At 39.6% G+C, this 19,861-nt stretch overlaps 1 protein-coding gene across 6 annotated transcripts in view; it reads left to right on the top strand.

Annotated features, from left to right (window-relative positions):
- The window catches only part of TRPM3 (transient receptor potential cation channel subfamily M member 3), a 997,482-nt gene that overhangs the window by 691,916 nt on the left and 285,705 nt on the right, over window positions 1-19,861 (top strand). For 3 of the 6 annotated variants that reach the window (XM_056118728.1, XM_056118724.1, XM_056118725.1), the window contains exon 7: window positions 7,436-7,510. The exons of the other annotated variants lie outside the window; for them this stretch is intronic. In XM_056118728.1, the coding sequence (XP_055974703.1) occupies window positions 7,436-7,510 (75 nt within the window). The remainder of the gene's footprint in view (window positions 1-7,435; window positions 7,511-19,861) is intronic. 6 annotated transcript variants of the gene reach the window in all.

Here is a 19,861-nt window from a genome sequence, read left to right on the forward strand (position 1 = left end):
TTTCTTAAATATATGGCAAATTGAATCACTTTGATTTAAAGATCAAAATAGAGGTCTGAGAGATTGTACAGTGCATAGGATACTTGCCTTGCATGCAGCCAACCCACGTTCAATCCCCAGCACCACACATGATCTGTCAAGACCTGCCAGTAGTGATCCCTGAGCATGGAGCCAGGAACAAGCCCTTAACACCACAGGGGATGATCCAAAAAATAAAAAATAAGTAAGGATCAAAATTATATGAGCCATTATTAAATCTAAGCCCAGACCATTTTTCTTTTAATTTAAATTTATGCTATTCAACAAAATCTAAAAGGTAGAACTATTGGCAGTTATAGGGAATTAGGCTTTCCCTTCTATCACAATCAGTGAATGGTCTACTTTTACCTTACACATTTAATATTTCACTAGGGATATCTTTGGACATAAATCCCACCTCTCCTCTCTGGCTACTTCATATGCAGAACAACTATCATGCCCTATTTTTGGCTGATCTGCTTTCTCTTAATCTTTTTTCAGTATGAAATTCAGGACTATTGTAACTCTCCTACTTATCAAGATAAATTTGTGTAGAAAATGGATTTAATATCTTTTTTTAAATGTGGAAAATACTGTAAACAAGTTTACAAAACAAATGACAAAGAAAAGAAAATATTGACCACTCTGACAAAGGGCTAATTTTTTCAAGAAGCAAATAATATATATAGGTGAAAAGGAAAATATGAAACCGTTAAGAGAAAATAGGGAAATTTTATTAACAGTTAAATAAATGAAATATGATAGCAAAATGTGTTTGAACCTATCTAATTGGCAAAAACCAAAATTTAAAACCATGTTCTTTCTATAAGTATATGTGGATACATATTTTCAGATATTTTTATGGATTCACAAATATGAACAACTTTTACTATCCCTATTAAATTTTAAATGTACAAGAGCTGGATAGTACAGCAGTTAAATTGCTTGCCTTGAACATGTCAGACCTGGGTTCAATCCCTGGGAACCCCATAGGATCCCCCAAGATCACCAGGAGTGATCCCTAAGCCAGCTGAGTGTGACCCAAATACAAACAAAATTTAAGTGTAAATACCATTTGTCTTTTTTTTTTCAAGATTTCTTAATTGAATCACTGTGAGATAGATCTTTACAAAGCTGTTCAAGTGTACATACCATTTGGCTCTGTAATTTTACTTCTAGGAATTTGTTCTATTTAACATGAATTTTTATTAGATTTACGGATTTTTATTAAATAGTTTACAATAATAAAAATAGAAATAATATAAAGATTCGTGAACAAGTGACCAATTAAACAGATTTAATGTATACATTTTTGATATATCCTGAAATTATGAGTAACACAGTAGATCCATTTGGTCTAATATAGAAAGGTCGCTGTCACTGTCACTGTCCTCCTGTTGTTCATCGACTTGATCAAGCGGGTCCAGTAATATCTCCATTGTGACACTTGTTACTGTGTTTGGCATATCGAATACATCATGGGTAGCTTGCCAGACTTTGCTGTCGGGGCACGATACTCTTGTTACCTTGCTGGGCTCTCTGAGAGGGGCAGAGGAATCGAACCTGGGTTGACCTGGTTGCCGCCGTGCAAGGCAAACGCCCTACCCACTGTATAGTTTTTTTTTCCTTTTCTCAAGTTAAATACCTGCTATACAATAGGACTGTTATATCTATAAGCATACTTAAAAATTTATAAATGGAGGTACAATATCTATCCAAAAGGACACAGGTGAGCAATGATTAGTTAAAGTATCAGGGAGGAAAACGTTAAATGTGAGAAGGGAAGGAGAGAACGAGAAAGAGGAGGAGGAAGAAAATGTGGAGAAGGAGAAAGAAGAGGAGAATAAAGAAAGGATCCTAATATATTCTTTAGTTCACTGTGCTTTTAAGATTCTCTGGATGGGGCTATAGAAATAATATTGCAGGTCAACTGTTTGCCTTGCATGCTGCCTACCCTGGCCACTACTTATGGTCCTCCAAGCACTGCCAGAGGGGATCCCTGGGCACAGAGCCAGGAATAGTAAGACCTGAACATTGCCAACCCAAAACAAACAAAAATGCTCTGCATAGAGTCAAAATAGGTATAAATGAGAAATTATTTAGCTTTTCAAATGGTAGTAAAAATAAGAAATCAAAAGATAGAATTTTTGATAAATATTGGTTACTCTATAATACTTCCCATTGGCGATAGCACAGCAGGTAGGGCGTTTGCCTTGCACGCAGCCAATATGGCCCACCCGAGTTCGATTCCTCCGCCCCTCTTGGAGAGCCTGGCAAGCTACCAAGAGTATCTTGCCTGCAGGGCAAAGCCTGGCAGGGTATTCGATGTGGCAAACACAGTAACAGTCTCACAATGTTACTGGGCCCACTTGAGCACTTCGATGAACAACGGGAGGACAGTGACAGTGACTTTCCATTGGCAGTAATTCTATTACCCTATCAGTGTCTGCTGTGCCCTTTTGCCTGCAGTATGCAAAATACTGTAGAAGTTGCAAGACAAATAAATCATAGCTGTGTACTTCAAGATTTAGAGGTTTTCAAGGACATTAATAATACTAGTATTTTTTGAGGGCTGTCTAAACACTTTGCAAAAAAATAACAGAGTTAATGCTTACAGAAACACTGAAGTGGATGCTGATTTTTCTAACCTTTGGCTATTGAGAAAACTGATGCACAAGAGATTAAGCAATGGCCCCAGGTCCGATTGCTCAGAAGAAGACTTCGCAAGATGGTATCCTGAACCCGTGCTTTCATAATTTGCAGAGACGTACACTCTACAACAGAAAAGCAGAATGTAATGATAAAAGTACAATGAGTCCAAGCAGAGCATTTCTGAGTGGGTCGTTTATTCACAGGATATATGTTGGCACAGTTCCTTCAAGTAAGGTCTTGATAGGTAATGGATGGCAGTGCTGCAGCTAAAAGCTTTCGACAGCCAGAAATTTAGCCCACAGCATGGCATCTAATTTGACTTTTATTAAACTGTTTATCCGTTCCTAACTACAGAAGAAAATTTCAGCTTCAAATATTAAAAAAGGATTGGATATGAGCTGGGATTCGTTTTTAAGAAACAAAAATGAATCTGTTTTGTTGTTTATACTTCTACCAATTCCCCTTAGTAGGGTGGTAGACCATAAACCAGAATGATAAACGAAATATTTGCACATAGAGATTTTTATATATAGCTATATATATGCTTGGATTTCATTTTTATTTATTCCCTCCTTTTCATTTAAATTTTCTTAATTATTTGGGAAGCAAGATATTTTTTATTGAATAAAATTTTCATAGAAAAAAATGTGAGGTGAGCTTAAGAGTGGAAATAATGTGTTAAAGAGAGAACATGGTCTTCTCCAGAGTGGAAAGGTAGCAAGCAAAGAGACAAAGACAAGCAAGCAAGATACGTGTCCAAGGGAGAACACAGGCTTGAAGAGGAAGTGGATAATCTTCTTTATTCATATGGAACGATTTAGACAAAAGGCAAAATGTCCTACCAGAGTCTTGCTGTGAGCGAACTAACCCAGGTTTCACCAGACCTCAGAACTTCAAGTTCCTAGTATGCTGCTCCTTGTTCAGGATCAGCACAATCTGAGTCTGGGAGACTTTCTTACTCTGTGTAACACAGAGAGGGGAAATCCGATAGTCAGGGCAAAGGGGACAAACAGGGAATAAATAGACTAGGACTTTAGGGATAGATTTGAACTCTTTTACAATAAAATGCTAACAGTTACACTAATGTAGCATTTCTATTCATTGTTTTGAAAGATACACACATAAAACTTAAGCAATGTGATGTGACTTCAATCTTAAAATGAAAGAAAAAAGGAAAAAGAAAGAGGGGCTGGAGTGATAGCACAGCGGGTAGGGAGTTTGCCTTGCGCCTGGCCAACCTGGGTTTGATTCCCAGCATCCCATAGGGTCCCCTGAGCACTGCCAGAGTAATTCTTGAGTGCTTGAGCCAGGAGTAACCCCTGTGCAACACTGGGTGTGACCCAAAAAGCAAAAGAGAGAGAGATAGAGGAAGGAAGGAAGGAAGGAAGGAAGGAAGGAAGGAAGGAAGGAAGGAAGGAAGGAAGGAAGGAGAGAAGGAAGGAAGGAAGGAAGGAAGGAAGGAAGGAAGGAAGGAAGGAAGGAAGGAAGGAAGGAAGGAAGGAAGGAAGGAAGGAAGGAGAGAGAAAAGGAAGGAAGGAAGGAAGGAAGGAGGGAGGGAGGGAGGGAGGGAGGGAGGGAGGGAGGGAGGAAGGAAGGAAGAAAGAAAGAAAGAAAGAAAGAAAGAAAGAAAGAAAGAAAGAAAGAAAGAAAGAAAGAAAGAAAGAAAGAGGGAGGGAGGGAGGGAGGGAGGGAGGGAGGGAGTAAGGAAGGAAGGAAGGAAGGAAGGAAGGAAGGAAGGAAGGAAGGAAGGAAGGAAGGAAGGTAATAAACACAGATGAAATACTTTGGGCATCGAGCTCATTTTCTCTCTCTTTGGAGCGTTTGAAGCCTTATCTGGGCAGTGCCCATCAGCTACTACCAGTGCCCTGGGGATTGAAACCAGATTGCCCACATACAAAGTATGGCTTCATTTATTTCAGTTATATCTCTCAGGCCCTTACTGGCTTATTTTAATTCAAGATCCTTACCACTTTATTTGGGGGGGGGGTTATTTTGTGTAGGGGGGCCACACTTCAATGCTGCTCAGGGGTTACTCCTGGTTCTACACTCAGGAATCATTTCCGGAGGTATTCAGGGAACCGTATGAGATGCTGGGGATCGAACCTGGGTCACACACATGCAAGGCAAATGCTCTAGACTTGCTCTGGGCCACCACTTTACTTTTATTAATTTTCCTTCCATTTATCTTGAGACATTTTTTCTGCTGTGTCTTGAAGAGTAGGGAGAGACAGTTGGAATGGTGATAAACAACCTGATATCTAGGCATTTCCATTTTTAAACATGCATCACATTTTCAGTTAATCAGCTGATCTTTTCTAAGACGTTAATTTAACTTTTATCAGAGTTTGTCACTAGTATGAAGAGAAAAAAACTTAAAAAAACCTGAAAAATACCAGTTTTCTGTCTAACCTTCAGGAAAGATTTATCCAAGCCTGCTTTGTGCTTGCTTCCCTCAACAAATGTCTGTGCTAAACTATGTTGTCGCCTATTTGCAGCTTTGTTCATGGTATTTAGTAAGGGCTGTAATTGTGCCCAGTGAAAGAGCAGGTGGAGAAGGCATGCACTCAAAGGAACATCCTCAATAGAACTTTCCGGAAATACATAGAATTTACTTGTGGTTTGTTATTTTTACATTTAACAAAAGAACCTGGAAGAATCAGCTCCTCCTTTGTGTACTTTGAAGCATAAGATTTTCTGTTTTTTTTCCCAGTAGGTACATTCTTCTCTTGTGGGGGGAGTGGGGGGGGGAGGAGCTTCTGTGAATCCTATCTTGTAGTGCTTGGGGGCTACTCCTAGTGCAGTTTGGGGGGGTTGCCTCCTTAACAGTGCTCAGGAGTCCTTCTCAGGGATGTTCATATTGGTGTGCTGAGGATAAACCCAGGTGCCAAGATGCAAATTATGTGCTCTAGCGCTTTGAGCCATCTCCCTGGTTCTAGTAGCACATGCTTATAGAAAGGTATGTGTGTGAAAAGAATATGTAATACTTGTAAAAAGAGGATGTGAAGAGTGAGGTGAGGAGCTACCATGCCTCTTACAGATGAATTTTACCAATATGACCAACAACTCTCAAAGCTGATCTTAGGAGTTGGGGCCATAAGACCTCATGAATATATATATAAGTATCCCCATCAATACTGTTTCTCAAAAGGGAGCAAAAAATGAGACAAAAACAGAATTAGTCAAGTTTATGGAAGTGTCCACTGATGACGAGATTTTAAATGAGATGTTTCCTAAGTCATCTATCTCAGAGTAGTTTGTGTAGTAAGTGAACTCCAGAGACATGATATTACCATTATATTTATCTCTCATTTTTGGGTAGAATAGCCCAAAGTGGGCTTTTGTTGTTAAACTTATCATAATGAAATAACATGATAATTTTGATAGATTCATATATATATGCTATTATATATATGAATATATATTATAAATATATATTAGTATATATATTCATATATACTATCTTTAAGGTCTGGTTTGAATCCATTTAGACCAGTTATATAATATCATATTTACCTTTTAAATCCTCTTAAGCTAGGATTCTAATTTACAAATGTAAGTTAATCATGCAGATTGACAGTAAGTCACACAAATACAGGATTGTACAATATAACCTTCAAAATATTTATGGCAGCCAGGGAGGGAGGGGTGGTTCATTGGTTGAGCTCTAACTTGCTTATATGAGATTTCTCAGCACTGTATATTCTCACAGTCATTTCTAGGATCAGTCTCCTAACCAACCCAACACCACCTAGTTTTGCCTCTGAAGAAGATACAATGTAAAAAAAAAAAAAGACATTAGAAAAATAACAAAAGAACACTGAGATTGTTATTGAAAAGCGGTAATTTTTTTTTAAAATAAGGATCCCAGTAAGATACAGAAAGTATCCCACCCGCACCGCAGAGCCTAGCAAGCTCCCTGTGGCATATTCAATATGCCAAAAACAGTTACAAGAAGTCTCACAATGGAGACATTACTGGTACCCACTTGAGCAAATCGATGAACAATGGGAGGACAGTGCTACAGTGCTACTATACAGATATACATACATAGAATATGTAATATGCCTATATTTATATATCATATATAGTTTACAGATAAAATATGTTGCTATATCTGTCTATTCTTCATTAGTCATTTTCTGGGCAAATGAGACAGGGGCAAGGAAATCTGAGAATAAATAGCATTGACATGTTGGCATTGGTTTCAATTCCTCTTTAAAAAGAAAACAACTGTATACTTTTCTGGAAAAGTATTTCTTTTAGGTCAAAAATATTTTATCACTTGGGAATAAAATACTATATGTCTAGAGATACAGAAATGTGGAAAGGAGAGAAGCAGGAATACATTTCTCGGTCATTGTTGAAAGATGCAGAGTAGAAAGATTTGATAATGACTATTATAACTTATTTAATAACTAATATTTTTTGAAGATGTACTAAGTACTAATCATTGTGACACACACTTGTCATGGACTAACTCACTTAATTTTTCACCACTAGAATATCTGTCTAGTCTGAAACAATAAGGAGACTTTGCCAGCAAAAGAAGATGTTGATTTAAAAGATCTGGTTGATTGAAGAGATGATGAGGCAGAAGAAAGCTGATATAGAAAGTCTGAGTGATGCTTTACCTATGTTTTGAATGTGCAGCGTGGGTCGCCATCACATATGTAAATTTGTATAACTTGAGTGATCGGTCTGCTTTAATTAAATGTGTATCCGACCATTGGGTTGTAGAAATTTCAAAGATTTTATTTTTTGACAGGATGCCTGCCGTTTTTCTCTCTTGACTCCCGCTTGTTTTATTCATTTTGGGGTAGTTGCCAATTAGAACCAATTGGTAAGTATGATTAATGGTCAACATGAATTTTTTTCTTACGCCCCCAAATAAGAAAATTAACCATAGAAAAAATTATTTTCTTTCAAATTTCCATAACACTCTTCTTTCCTATTCTCTTGCTTATCTATCTCTTCTAGACATCCAACCAGTTAGTTGTGAATAACTTAGTTACTCTCTACTATTTATCCCTATTTATTGTATATGTCGTGTTGCATACTACCTATGACAGGAAGTATGGAAATAAGTATTTATTGATTTGTTCTTGGCACAATGCTAGGTATTTTTACATTTACTATCTCTTTTAATATACACAAAATTTCAAGCTAGGACGTATTAGTTTCCCTTTTCCATAGTGGATATGATGCATCTGAATTGCTAACGCTTTGTCTTAATCCCAGATAGCCATGTACAGAGACGCACATCTAGGCAGATATGATTCCAAAATCTTTCCTCTGTTACCTCACATTAATTCGGTAGAATTTTCCATTTAGAAAGAAACTTCCCTAAGTTTTTATTATATTGGAGAATTTGGGAGCCATTGTGTCACTCAACGATTATTGGAACATCAGCTTTGTGCCAGACGTGGGTTGATCATTGCTTCATTGGATGGAATCAGTCATCGGCACAAATGTGGGAAGAAAATAGTGCTTAGAAGCAAGATGGTGGAAGAATTCCTAGGAACCAATGAGGAGGGAATAGAATAGGAGGGTGGCACAGAGGATGGGCTAGACACAAACAGAGGCGCTCCTGATCCTGTAACCCATGGCTACCGTCTTTCTTCATGTGACTCGTGGACTTCCCTTTGTCATCCTATGCCTGAGAATATATGAAGGAGGCTGGGAAGGCAAAGGGACGTTCAATTGTCATCACTGGCATCTTTTCTGATCATTGCACCATCATCAAATACATTAGGATAACCATGACATAAAATTTTCCATCCTACCTGTTTCATGGTATTTAACTTTAGTTCTATAAACTAAAGGTCACAGTTCATCCAGGGAGCCCTTGTGGTATGAAGTCACAAAGTTATATTCTCATATGCTGATGACCCTGGTTCAAAACATGAGACTTGAAAACTATGTTAAACTTCCACTGGAAGTATATGTATATATTATTGCCTTCTGCCAATGTTCTGACTTACTCAGTGAAAATCTCAGACTTTCTGCTGCCAGTAGATGCAACCTGTCAAGACCAGCCAAAATACAACTACAAAACTGATCAGTTACCTCTGGGCTGTGATGATTTGCCAATTTTTCAGATGCTCTCAATTCAAAGTGTTGTTTCTCTGCCTTTCAAATAAAATCTCCCCTAAAGAATGTGAAGAAGCACATTTGTCTAAACATCTGCTCTCTTTTCATCTTGAGAAATGGCACAAATTGACTGAGCCACTGAGATGTTTGCCATGCTTGTTAACAAAGTTTCTTTGTCCATCCAGACAATAATCAAAAGAAATGCCTTGCAGAGAGCAGAAAAAAAGATTTAGTGAAATGTATTTCTTGGTGTTTACCTGTATTTTTTTGGTCTGATTAATTTTTCACATTGGGATAACTTATTCAGGCACTGGGACAGTTCCTGTCAACAAATTAGTCTAAACAGAGACACTATTCAACATTCTAATAAGATTTCTTTGGTTCTTTTACATGCAGGAAGGGACAAAAGAATACTAAGATCTCCTTTCAGATTAGAAAGATTTGTACTGCAAATATTTGATAAGCATTTTGGTCTGAAAGTCAAGCTTATGGTCTATGATCAAACCTATAAGATTCCTATCAGGATGAAACTTCTCAGTGAGACTCAATCTCTTCCTTGTTCCACTGCTAATATGTAGAAAGAACTTCTACATATTTTATCTGCTGTTTTTCTTACTTTTATTTCCATAATAGATATATACTTTATATTATACTCATTCCACGCTACTTTCAGTTTCCTTTAAGTGACACAATTTCTTATTTGTTCCTTTGTCCTGTATTACCTTTGCTAAAATTCCAGCTTCTTCCCAACTCTCTCAAAATACCTATCCTCCGAATTCTTAGGACTCTTCTCTTGTCTGAAACCTTTTAAGAAATGCCCCATTCGTTCTATGATTCCACCAGGTTCAGTTAGTCACATCTTCCATGTATACCTGCAACACTATGCAAACCTTAGACATGACGGTCCTTCTCCTCTTGGATTGTCTCTCTGCCTGCTGGCCTGCACCATCTCTAGATTGTGAGCTCCTTGGGAGCAGAACTTGAGTCTTACTTGTCATCTTGCAAACCTAGAGTCATTTCTGGCACATACTCAATAAATTTTCATTGTTAATATTGCTTTTTGGTTTTCTGGCCTTATTTTTAGCTCTGACTTGTCAGCATGACATAAAAACATAATAGAGCTGAGCTATTAAAAACTCTCAAGAAAAGATAAAAAGTAATGGCATAGGGGCTGAAGCGATAGCACAGCGGGTGAAGTGTTTGCCTTGCATGCAGCCAACATGGCTGACACAGGTTCGATTCCCAGCATCCCATAAAGTCCCCCGAGCACCGCCAGGAGCAATTCCTGAGTGCATGAGCCAGGAGTAACCCCTGAGCATCGCCGGGTGTGACCCAAAAAGCAAAAAAAAAAAAAAAAAAAAAAAAAAGTAATGGCATAGATTTAAGGAGGATAAAAAAATAGGAGCATGCATTGGCAAAGACCATTTTACATGCTTCTGAGTATATTACGCATGAAAGCATTTACTCTGGGAAATTCAGCCATTTCCTTGTGTTATAAATCATTGTTTAAAACAGTGCCATCTTAGGACTTTAGATTCTTAAGATACACATTTTTTTGTAGCAGACAATGCCATCATGGCTTCATTATTTCCATTTACACAGAAAAGAAATAACTATTGATTTTTCCCGCTTACTTAAAGTGATAATTGCCCATGACTGCTTTTCACTCTAGATTAGGATCAGTTCATTGGTAGAGGTGCATGCTAACTTTAGAAAGTTAGGCAAACATAAAAGAAATGGGAAAACTTGTTCTGACTGAGTACTTTCCTGCTGTAATCAGTTTTTCGGTGAAATATATTTATCTTATCATAGAAGATAAGCTATGCCGTTCTCTTGGAATCTTAAAATGGAAGGCTGAGATTTTAGGCTGCTTGAAATGGTAAGGTCAAGACATTTATCATAGAACCCTTCAAATATCCATCCCAGAATTTAAAATAAATGTGTATTGCTTCAAGCTATTTTTTTATAGTGGGGAGCAACCAAGCAGTGTTCAAGGGTTGTCCCTCACTCTGAACTGAGGAATTACTACCACTAGTGCTCAGGGGACCACATGGAATGCCAAAGATCAAACTTGACTCAGCCATGTGCAAGGCAAGCACCCTGCCTGCCATACTATCACTTCAAACTATTATTTGGGTCGTTTCAAGCCATTGAAACTGATCGATAGAAAAGTGAAGTGTAGCTATAAGTTGAATAACTGATGAGAAATCGCTCCCAAGATGTCACTAATAAAGTTAATATAGGATTTAACAGAATAAAAATGGTTCGGGGCCAAAGCACATGTTTTGCATGTGGAAAGCCCAAGGTCCATTCCTTGCACCACAATTGTCCCACGTTGAGCACATCCAGGAGTGAACCCACCCACAAACATTGAGAAGTTGGAAGAAAATTTCATGCAGAGCTGGGGGTGCCAACCCCGCCCCCCCCCCCAAAAAAAAATCTATTCTTTCATCTTTGCCCGCTGGCTAAAACTTATTCATATGTGAAAAAATGAGGAAATAGAAATATTCTAATCTAATACTAGCTAACGAAGCAAGCAGCTGACTCCCATTACCCTCCAACCCCTCTTTTGGGGCATCTGTACAAATAAGCTGCTCTACTCAGCGAAGGGCTGGAGCGATAGCACAGCGGTAGGGTGTTCGCCTTACACACGGCCAACATGGCCGACCCGAGTTCGATTCCTCCGCCCCTCTCGGAGAGCCCGGCAAGCTACCGAGAGTATTCGATATGCCAGACACAGTAACAACAAAGTCTCCAATGGAGACGTTACTGGGCCTGCTCGAGCAAATCGACGATCAACGGGAGGGCCTCTACCTTTACCTTTACCTTTACTCAGCGAACAGACGCCCTGATCTGTGAAAAGGCCAGATTTCCAAAGCTAAGTTCTGTTCCACATGCCACAAGCTTCAGGCAAATACTGAAATCCTAAGCCTCAGACTGAGCAAACAAAAGTCCTCTTCTCTGATGGGCCTTGATTTATCTGAGTCCCCACAGGAGTCAATGGACAATTCCTGCAAAGAAAAGGCAGGGGTATAAAAGCAGGTTCACCTGTGTTAAAACAGAGGCATGGGGTAGTGAGAATTGAAGAGTGAGTTTTTTGGGTCATCAAACAAATCCAAACTGAATCCTGCCTCATTAACGGCATTTCTTCCACCAGAGAGAAAATGCAGAAAGTATATCTCCATTCTGGTGCATACATAATTTATTATGAAATCGTGGGAGCAAGGATTGTGAAGAGAGACATAATTAAACACATTGTGACCCCCGTCAGGTGTTTGAAGAGAGTATGGAATAACTAGCCCTGTATTTCTTTTCTGAGACTCTGTTTTCTTGGTATAGAAGGGGAACAGGATTCTAGTTTTACTTTTAATCTTTTGGTTGACTTATATCCATTATTCAAGAAATAAGAACTGTTGCGGTGAGAATAAGTTCTTGTTTACAAAATGAATTTGTAGAAAATGTCATATAAAATTTTTTCTTGATTCAATTCAGTACTAACTTCCTTTCCATCAAGATCTAGTAAATTTAATTTTAATCTATAATAGATCTCTCCTCTCTTTTCTCCACCCTCCTTATTCTCTTAACTTCCCCTGCTCTCTTTCTCCCCTCTTTTGCTCTTCTATCCCTTGATCAGACTCTCTTCTATCCACTTCTCTCCCTCCTCTTCCTCTTTTCCTCTTTTCTCCCTCTTACCCTTCACACATCTCTCTGGCATCCATGTGTCCTTCAACTTCCACTCTATTCTACTCACCTCTCTCATGCATATCTGGAAAATCGGAAAAGGGCATTTTAACTTCCCTCACCCAAAGTTATCAATAGTTTATCACTGGTGCAATAGAGATCCATCCTCCTTAGTACATGAACATAGACACACAGACACAGACACACACACACACACACACAAACTCAGAAAGCTCTAATGCTTTATCTCAATAAAGTCAGTGAATGTCTTTGCTTTATCACTCAGACCCTAGATTCAGTAGCATCAGGCTCAGGACCCCAAGATGCAACTCACAGAAACTTTCCTCAGAACTAGTACTTGTGCCCATCACTGCTTGAATTTGGGTTTACAGAGCTAGACAATAAATAAGTAACATGGAGTATTGGATAGTGATGTGTAATAGGAAAGAAATAAAGCAGTGAAAGGTAAAAAGTGCAAGGAAGAGGTAGCATTTTTCAAGAAAGTGGTGGGAAAGACTTTCTATAAAAGGGGATGGAGCTGGAGATATAAGACAGTGGGTAAGGCACTTGCCTTGTGCACAGCTGACCCGGGTTCCATCCTTAGTACTATATATGGTTCCCTGAGCCCCTTCAGGAGTCATTCCTGAACACCAATTCAGGAGTAAGCTACTGAGCCCTAGGAAGGAAGGAAGGAAGGAAGGAAGGAAGGAAGGAAGGAAGGAAGGAAGGAGAAAAGAAGGAAAGGAAGAAACTGAGTGTGATTTATGTGATGATTATCCTGGAAAATTCCATTTCCAGTTGAATAAACAGCAATAAAAAGTGCCAATGTAGGAATGTGGGCAGCCATTTGAAGACATCAAAAGATCTGTGTGACCCTATGAAATGAAGAAGGAGAGGAGTAAGAAAAGAACCAGAGAGGGAACAAAGGGACAGATCCAGTGAGGATTAAAAGACCTTTGACTTTTACGAGTGAAATGGGAGCGTGCAGATTTTTAAACAAAATTGTAAATGACCTTATATATTTTGACAGAATAGTTTTACCTGCTGAGTTGAGAGCGTCCTAAATGCGGAGCAGGCACCAAAGCAGCAACCATAGTGAAGAGAAAAGGGCAATTTTCTAAGCCAAGGTTGATGGTGGCTTGGACTAGAGATGGTAGCAGTTGAGAGGGGCAAGATGGTATCATAGTCTGGCTATCATTGAAAGGAGAACAGGCAAGCAACATTTACCATCAAATTGAATGTGGCATGTAACAGTTTCCTGATTCAAAGGAAATTCCAATTCAAAGAGAATTCCAAGTTTAAATGACTGATCAGTTTGAAGCAAGGGGTGACCTTTTTCTAGGCTAGTGAAGATTATGTGAGTAGGATGACAAGTAGGAAACAATCTCAGGAACACGGCACTGAGCCTGTCAAATGAAGATGAGAGGTCCACAGCAGGTTGGCAGGTATGGAGACAGCTGTGCCTTCAGTGGGGACATAGGTCTGGAAATTGTCAGAGCACACATGTTCCATGAAACCACGTGAGTAGAGGTGATCTGAAAAAGAGTTGATAGGGAAAGGACAGGAGAGGACTAAGAACTGAGCCCTGCGGTAGATGAGGAGAAACCAGCGAAGGATCTGAAGGAGCAGCTAGTGAGGAGAGAAGGAAGCCAAGAGTGTCTAGATAGAAGCCAAAACCTGCACACAGCTTGATGTGGCCCCCAACTTCCAAAATTAAATACAAAAATGCACGGTCCTTCCGTTGTTCATCGATTTGCTTGAGTGGGCCCAGTAACATCTCCTTCATGAGACTTGTTGTTACTGTTCTAAAAATGAGGTCTCCCACACACACAAGGTCTCCTACAGCTATCCATCTTGAGAAAGAGAGATGCAATCTTCCTGGAGTACTTCCTGGAGAAAATTAAGATAGAAGTCCATTGGGTGAGGGTGAAATATCTGTGATATTTTCAAAGGGCAATGTTAAAGTCCGAACCAGGAGTTAATAAATTTGTTTTGTAAAAAGTCAGATTGTTCAGGTGCCAGAGAGACAGTACAGTCAGTAGGGGTCTTGTCTTACACATGGATAACCCGGGTTTGATCCCCAGCATCCCATATGTTTCCCTCAGCACCACCAGGAATGATCCCTGTGCACAGAGCCAGGAGGAAGCCCTAAGCACAGCTGCATGTGGTTCAAACCCCACCCCCCAAAGAAGTCAATTTTTCATCCTGGGGGACAAAATTCTCTTGCCATACTTAACTCTGCCATTGCAGAAAGAAGCCAGTGACACTACCTAAGAAAATTAGGATGGATATAAACATATTCCAATAAAGCTTTATTCACAGAGATAAGATTTTGCCATTGGCCATAGCATGCAAATCTTTGGGAGATAGTTAATATGATAAAAATGAGTCATAAGAGGCCTGAGTATGCCTGTAATCAATGAAAAACTAACCAAGCTGGAGATCTGACCAAAGCCAAGAAGTAGCACCCATATTTGATGCATGCAACTGTCATAATGTCACCTTTACTGGGAAATATGCACCATTTTTGCAGTTCAGCCTCTAAAACCAACTCTCTTAAGAAGGAACGCCTTGACCTTCATCTTGTTTCACTAGAGCTTTCATTGCACTTCTGGAAATCACCTCTATGTTTTCCATTTTAAAAAAATGCTTGTTTCAAAAAGGGCTCAGAAGATTTAGAGGTGTGCCAAGCAGTGTGTGTTTCTGCTCCTCCAGTTGATTTTGATATCAATATTCTACTAAAGCAAATACACACCGCACTCCCTCCTCATGACATTTTTAGTATGCAAACTAATGTTTCTCACAATGGAATCAGAAGAATAACACCTTATAGTCAACTTCTCATAGAGAGAAAGAGAGATATCTGTGGAGTTATCTCTTCTATAAAACATTAACCTACTGTTGGTGATATTTCGATTTACTGTTGTGGTCAAATGATTCTTGGTGGCAGCAGCAGGAATAAACAAGGGGCTGTTTTACCTAAAAATGGTAGAATAAGATAATGAGGTTAAACACCTTAGGTGATTAAGGACCCTTTCTACCCTCTGCCTGCCTCTGGGCCATGAATGCCTCCTAATGCCTGGGTCTCTACTCTGACTCACTTAAGTGATAGAATGTTATGAGGCATCAGTCATAAGGGAACAAAATAAAAGGGATTGATTTCCAGCACTACCAAGGGTTTGCAAGAACACAGAGAAACTTTAAATTACATTTCCCATCTACAAGCTTTAGGCAGGTCCCATTGTATAAATGGGACCCTTTTCCTTTACTTAATAATCTGATTTTTTTCCTGGATCTCCATCCCTTTGTGTATCTGGAGGAAGGAGGAGGAAGAAATATCTCTGACAATGAGCAACTGCAGTTTCTGTGGAGTGGAGAACCTGTTTCCAAGGACGACAGCAGCAAATATTTGCTTTCTTATGCCAGGAATTGATGAAACAAAGGAACTGTAAACAAACTTACAGCACTTTCTAAATAGCTAAAGTTGGCATTTATTTTTGAAAACTGCCAGAATTGAGTAAGAGACCCTACAATATGAGACTGATCAGATGGTTTCTCAAACACTAAATAATTCTGGTCTCTAACTCTCATTCCTGAGTTATTATAAATGAAGACCCCCTTTGCTTATGAAAGTTCCCTAGTATTTGTATAGTAAGTTATATGGTTACCTTCATGAGATACAGTCCAGTAGAGTGTAATACTCTATATCTGAAGAGGTCTTTTCCTGAAGCACAGTTCAGACAGGCAGTTTACTCTCTATGCCTCAGTATCCATGCTGAGGGGGAAACGAAGAGGAAAACATTATCTCTATTAGAGGATTATATACAGACATGGAAGTCACCTGGCTAAGTGCCACCAGTACCCACTAAAGGCTTAGCGAAAAAGAGAGAAGAGAAGCTATCTGGACTCCATTGCCCTTGGGTAAAAGGTAAAGGCCCTCCCGTTGATCGTCGATTTGCTCAAGCGGGCCCAGTAACGTCTCCGTTGGAGACTTTGTTGTTACTGTGTCTACTTTTCCTTTATGTCTTCATTCACTGCAACCCAGAAATTTATTGACAACTTTGCTGTGACTCCATTTGATGTTTTCTTATTTAATTTAATTTAGCTTGGGGGGCCACATCTGGCTGTGCTCGGAACTTACTCCTGGTTCTGCACTCAGTGATTACTCCTGATAGTGCTCTAAGGACCATATTAGGGGATCAGGGTCAGCCACATGCAAGGCAAACACACCACCTACTGTTCTACCTCGTTGGTCCCTGAAATTAGCTTTTTTAAAAAAAGTGTTCTAATTGTGAAATTATCCTGAAAAGGTGATGGTAGGTCAAATAAGTTTGGGGATCTCTAGATTCAAACAGACCCACCTAACAGGTTTCAGTTCAACTGTCCCGTACTTCCAAATCAAACCTGTGCTATCAGTGTTAGAACCCACTGAAGTTCTAATACTTTAATGATGCCCTGACAACTATGGAAAAGATATGAGCAAAGGTTTACATTCTTTGCATTCTTATCCAAGAGTGGTGATCACCAACCTGGTTACTCAGTTCTGCATATGGAGAGGAATAAATGTATCATGCTGAAAAATTTATCATTCCTTCCCTACAGAAAGTTGAAGAGAGCAGAGAGTGTGCCCCATAACCTACCAACCATATTTATCACTAAAGATTCTCTCATCATAAATACTGGATTAGAGTAGGCTTGACACATTTTATATGGCAAAAATGCCAGGTAATCACACACACACACACACACACACACACACACACAAACACAAACACACACACAATCTTATCATTTGCCCAACTAGAGACAAACAAATTGGATTAAATACTATTAGTAGACAGTCTGATCAGTACCCTTTCTTGGCATCATGTATGATAATGGCAGCTATTTTAGTAACCTTGGTGGAGAATGAAGGGCAATCCTAGCCTTTCTGACTTTTCAACAGCATCTAAGCTGCTAAAAAACATCAATCATCTCAGAGGGAACAGAATTAGGTTTCCATTTCAGCCATATAGGTCCCTATTTATTTCAACTGCAGCAAATAATGGCTTTTAGCAGCACCCTTCTAGCAAGAAGAAGAATGCAAACCTTGGTATATCTCTTTTCGCTAGAGGTCAAGACACACTGTCACTTCCGCAGCTCGAATACTGAGAGATAGTATAGGTTTGATTTAAAAGTACAGGTTAGTTGAACTGAAACTTATTATGTGAGTCTGTTTGAATCTAGAGATTCCCAAACTTAATCGACCTACCAGCCCCCCTTTCAGGATCAAAATACCACTCAGTGTTCCTCTGGAAATATTTCTTCTTTAATGGAATTAACAAAGGGTTCCCAATTGCATTAAAGTGGTTACCCTTGGCATTATTCCACCATCATCCAGGGGGAGATATCCCTTCAACACCCCCCCCACACACACACACTCACACTTTGGGAAACACTGAATTAGACCCTGTAACTTAATCCAGAGGTACAAATGTGAGCCCCCATTCGGGCCCTCAGCACAGTGCTCTCTAGGTCTCTAATCATCACCAAGGGCCCATAGTTATGGCCTGTGAAAGTAGCACTGTAGCACTGTCCTCCCGTTGTTCATCTATTTGCTCAAGTGGGCACCAGTAACATCTCCATTGTGAGACTTGTGGTTACTGTTTTTGGGATATCGAATACACCATGGGGAGCTTGCCAGGCTCTGCAGTGCAGGCGGGACACTCTCTGTGGCTTGCCAGGCTCTCCAAGAGGGACGGAGGAATCGAACCCAGGTCAGGCACATGCAACACAAACTCCCTACCAGCTGTACTATCGCTCCAGCCCAGCCTGTGAAAGTACACTACTTAAATGACTATCATCCCCACTTTCCTCAGGATACAGAAAAATATTGAGACATGAGCTTCCAATATATTCCTTTTCCTTCAATAGTGCTGTCTGTTTGAGGCTTGAGGCAGAGTCAACCTCAGTTTTGTTTGATTTTTACATGCATTTGTTTGAACTAAAGGAGAAAAAGCTCTGTGGGACCAAGAATGTTGCCAAAGAGGGGAGGGGATCTCTATCCCAAGACTGTATAATTTAGTGAAGAAAACTTTCATCAAAGAAAGGTAGAATAAAATAACTGCAAAAAACAATGTTGATTTTTTTAAGTCAACAATAAAGCTACAAAGGAATGAATAATGAATGGTGCCTGTGGGAGTAAGGAAGGGTCTTAGAAATTGGCAGGGTTTGAACTGGACTTTGAAGACTGAGTTGGTCCTTCTGAGAAGCCACAGCAAACAATACATCTCTTCCTTATCTAAACTGAACAATTCTAGAAATAAAAGAAGCACTTGATGGAACCCAATATATAACATCTTTAGCTGGGGGACATGTTAGCTGACTTAAGCTTTAAGACTCTGGGATAATGACTCCCCAGAATTAGGCAATATCCCCCTTTCCTATAAGCTTTCTGCTCTCCATCCGACTAGACAACCTGGAGGAACTTGGGGATGTCGGGCTTTGTCAAGCAGACAGATGCCAAGAAGAGCAAAGCTGAGTGAGCAAACCCTGTCACTCTCAAAGTTAGCAAGCAGGCAGAGAATGTGCTTGGGGGAAAATTCCTCCTTATGAAACCAGGAGGAGGGAAAGAAACACCTCTGGGGGAATTAGTGTGGCCAAGTGAAAGTAGAACCTCTTCCTAGCTGGAAGATGGAGAAGAATCTGCTGAAAGCAGAATCATGCTAACAGGCCCTGGGCACAGATGAGGCTCAGTGAAAGGTTCATGCCAGAACACGGGGACCCTTGTCAGTCATCCAGAAATTGAGTTTTTAACATAATTCCTGGTTCTGTGAAAAAAAATTGTGTTAAACACCATTTACATCACAAACGAGGGTCCTTGATCTCGGGTCAGTTGGTTGAGAGAACAAGTTCTTACTTATTATAAAGTTTTTTTAATATGTAAAAGGATTTTTATTTTTAATATTCTTCCTTCCTCTGGCACCCCAAATTTTTGTGAAAAACTACTGTCTGTCCTGGGAATACAAAGATCAACCTACCTAACTGAGAAAAGAGATGCCCAACATGGAATCAGTAATATAAAACTTGGCAAGAAGCTTAGAGTTTTTTTTAATGCCATTAATTGATAGAATGATAAAATATATCCCTTGCCATGGGACTTTTAGAACAGTAAATACTGTAAGAATACCCAATGGGGCTAGAGAGATAGTCTAGTGAGTAGGGTGCTTGCCTTGGACAGGACCAATCTGGGTTCAATTCCCAGCACCGCATATAGTTCCCTTAGCACTGCAAGTCATAATCCCAGGTGTAAACCCTGAGCATTGCCAGGTGTGGGCCCACATCAGAAAAAATAAAAGAATCCACAGATGTATGAATGGTTAATTGGTGAAAGGAAAGAGAAATGTGAATAAGATTTCTTTGAATCCTGGAATTCCTCCCA

The sequence above is a fragment of the Sorex fumeus genome, unplaced genomic scaffold (assembly GCF_029834395.1).
Source record: "Sorex fumeus unplaced genomic scaffold, SorFum_2.1 ptg000038l, whole genome shotgun sequence".
NCBI classification, from domain to species: Eukaryota; Metazoa; Chordata; class Mammalia; order Eulipotyphla; family Soricidae; genus Sorex; species Sorex fumeus.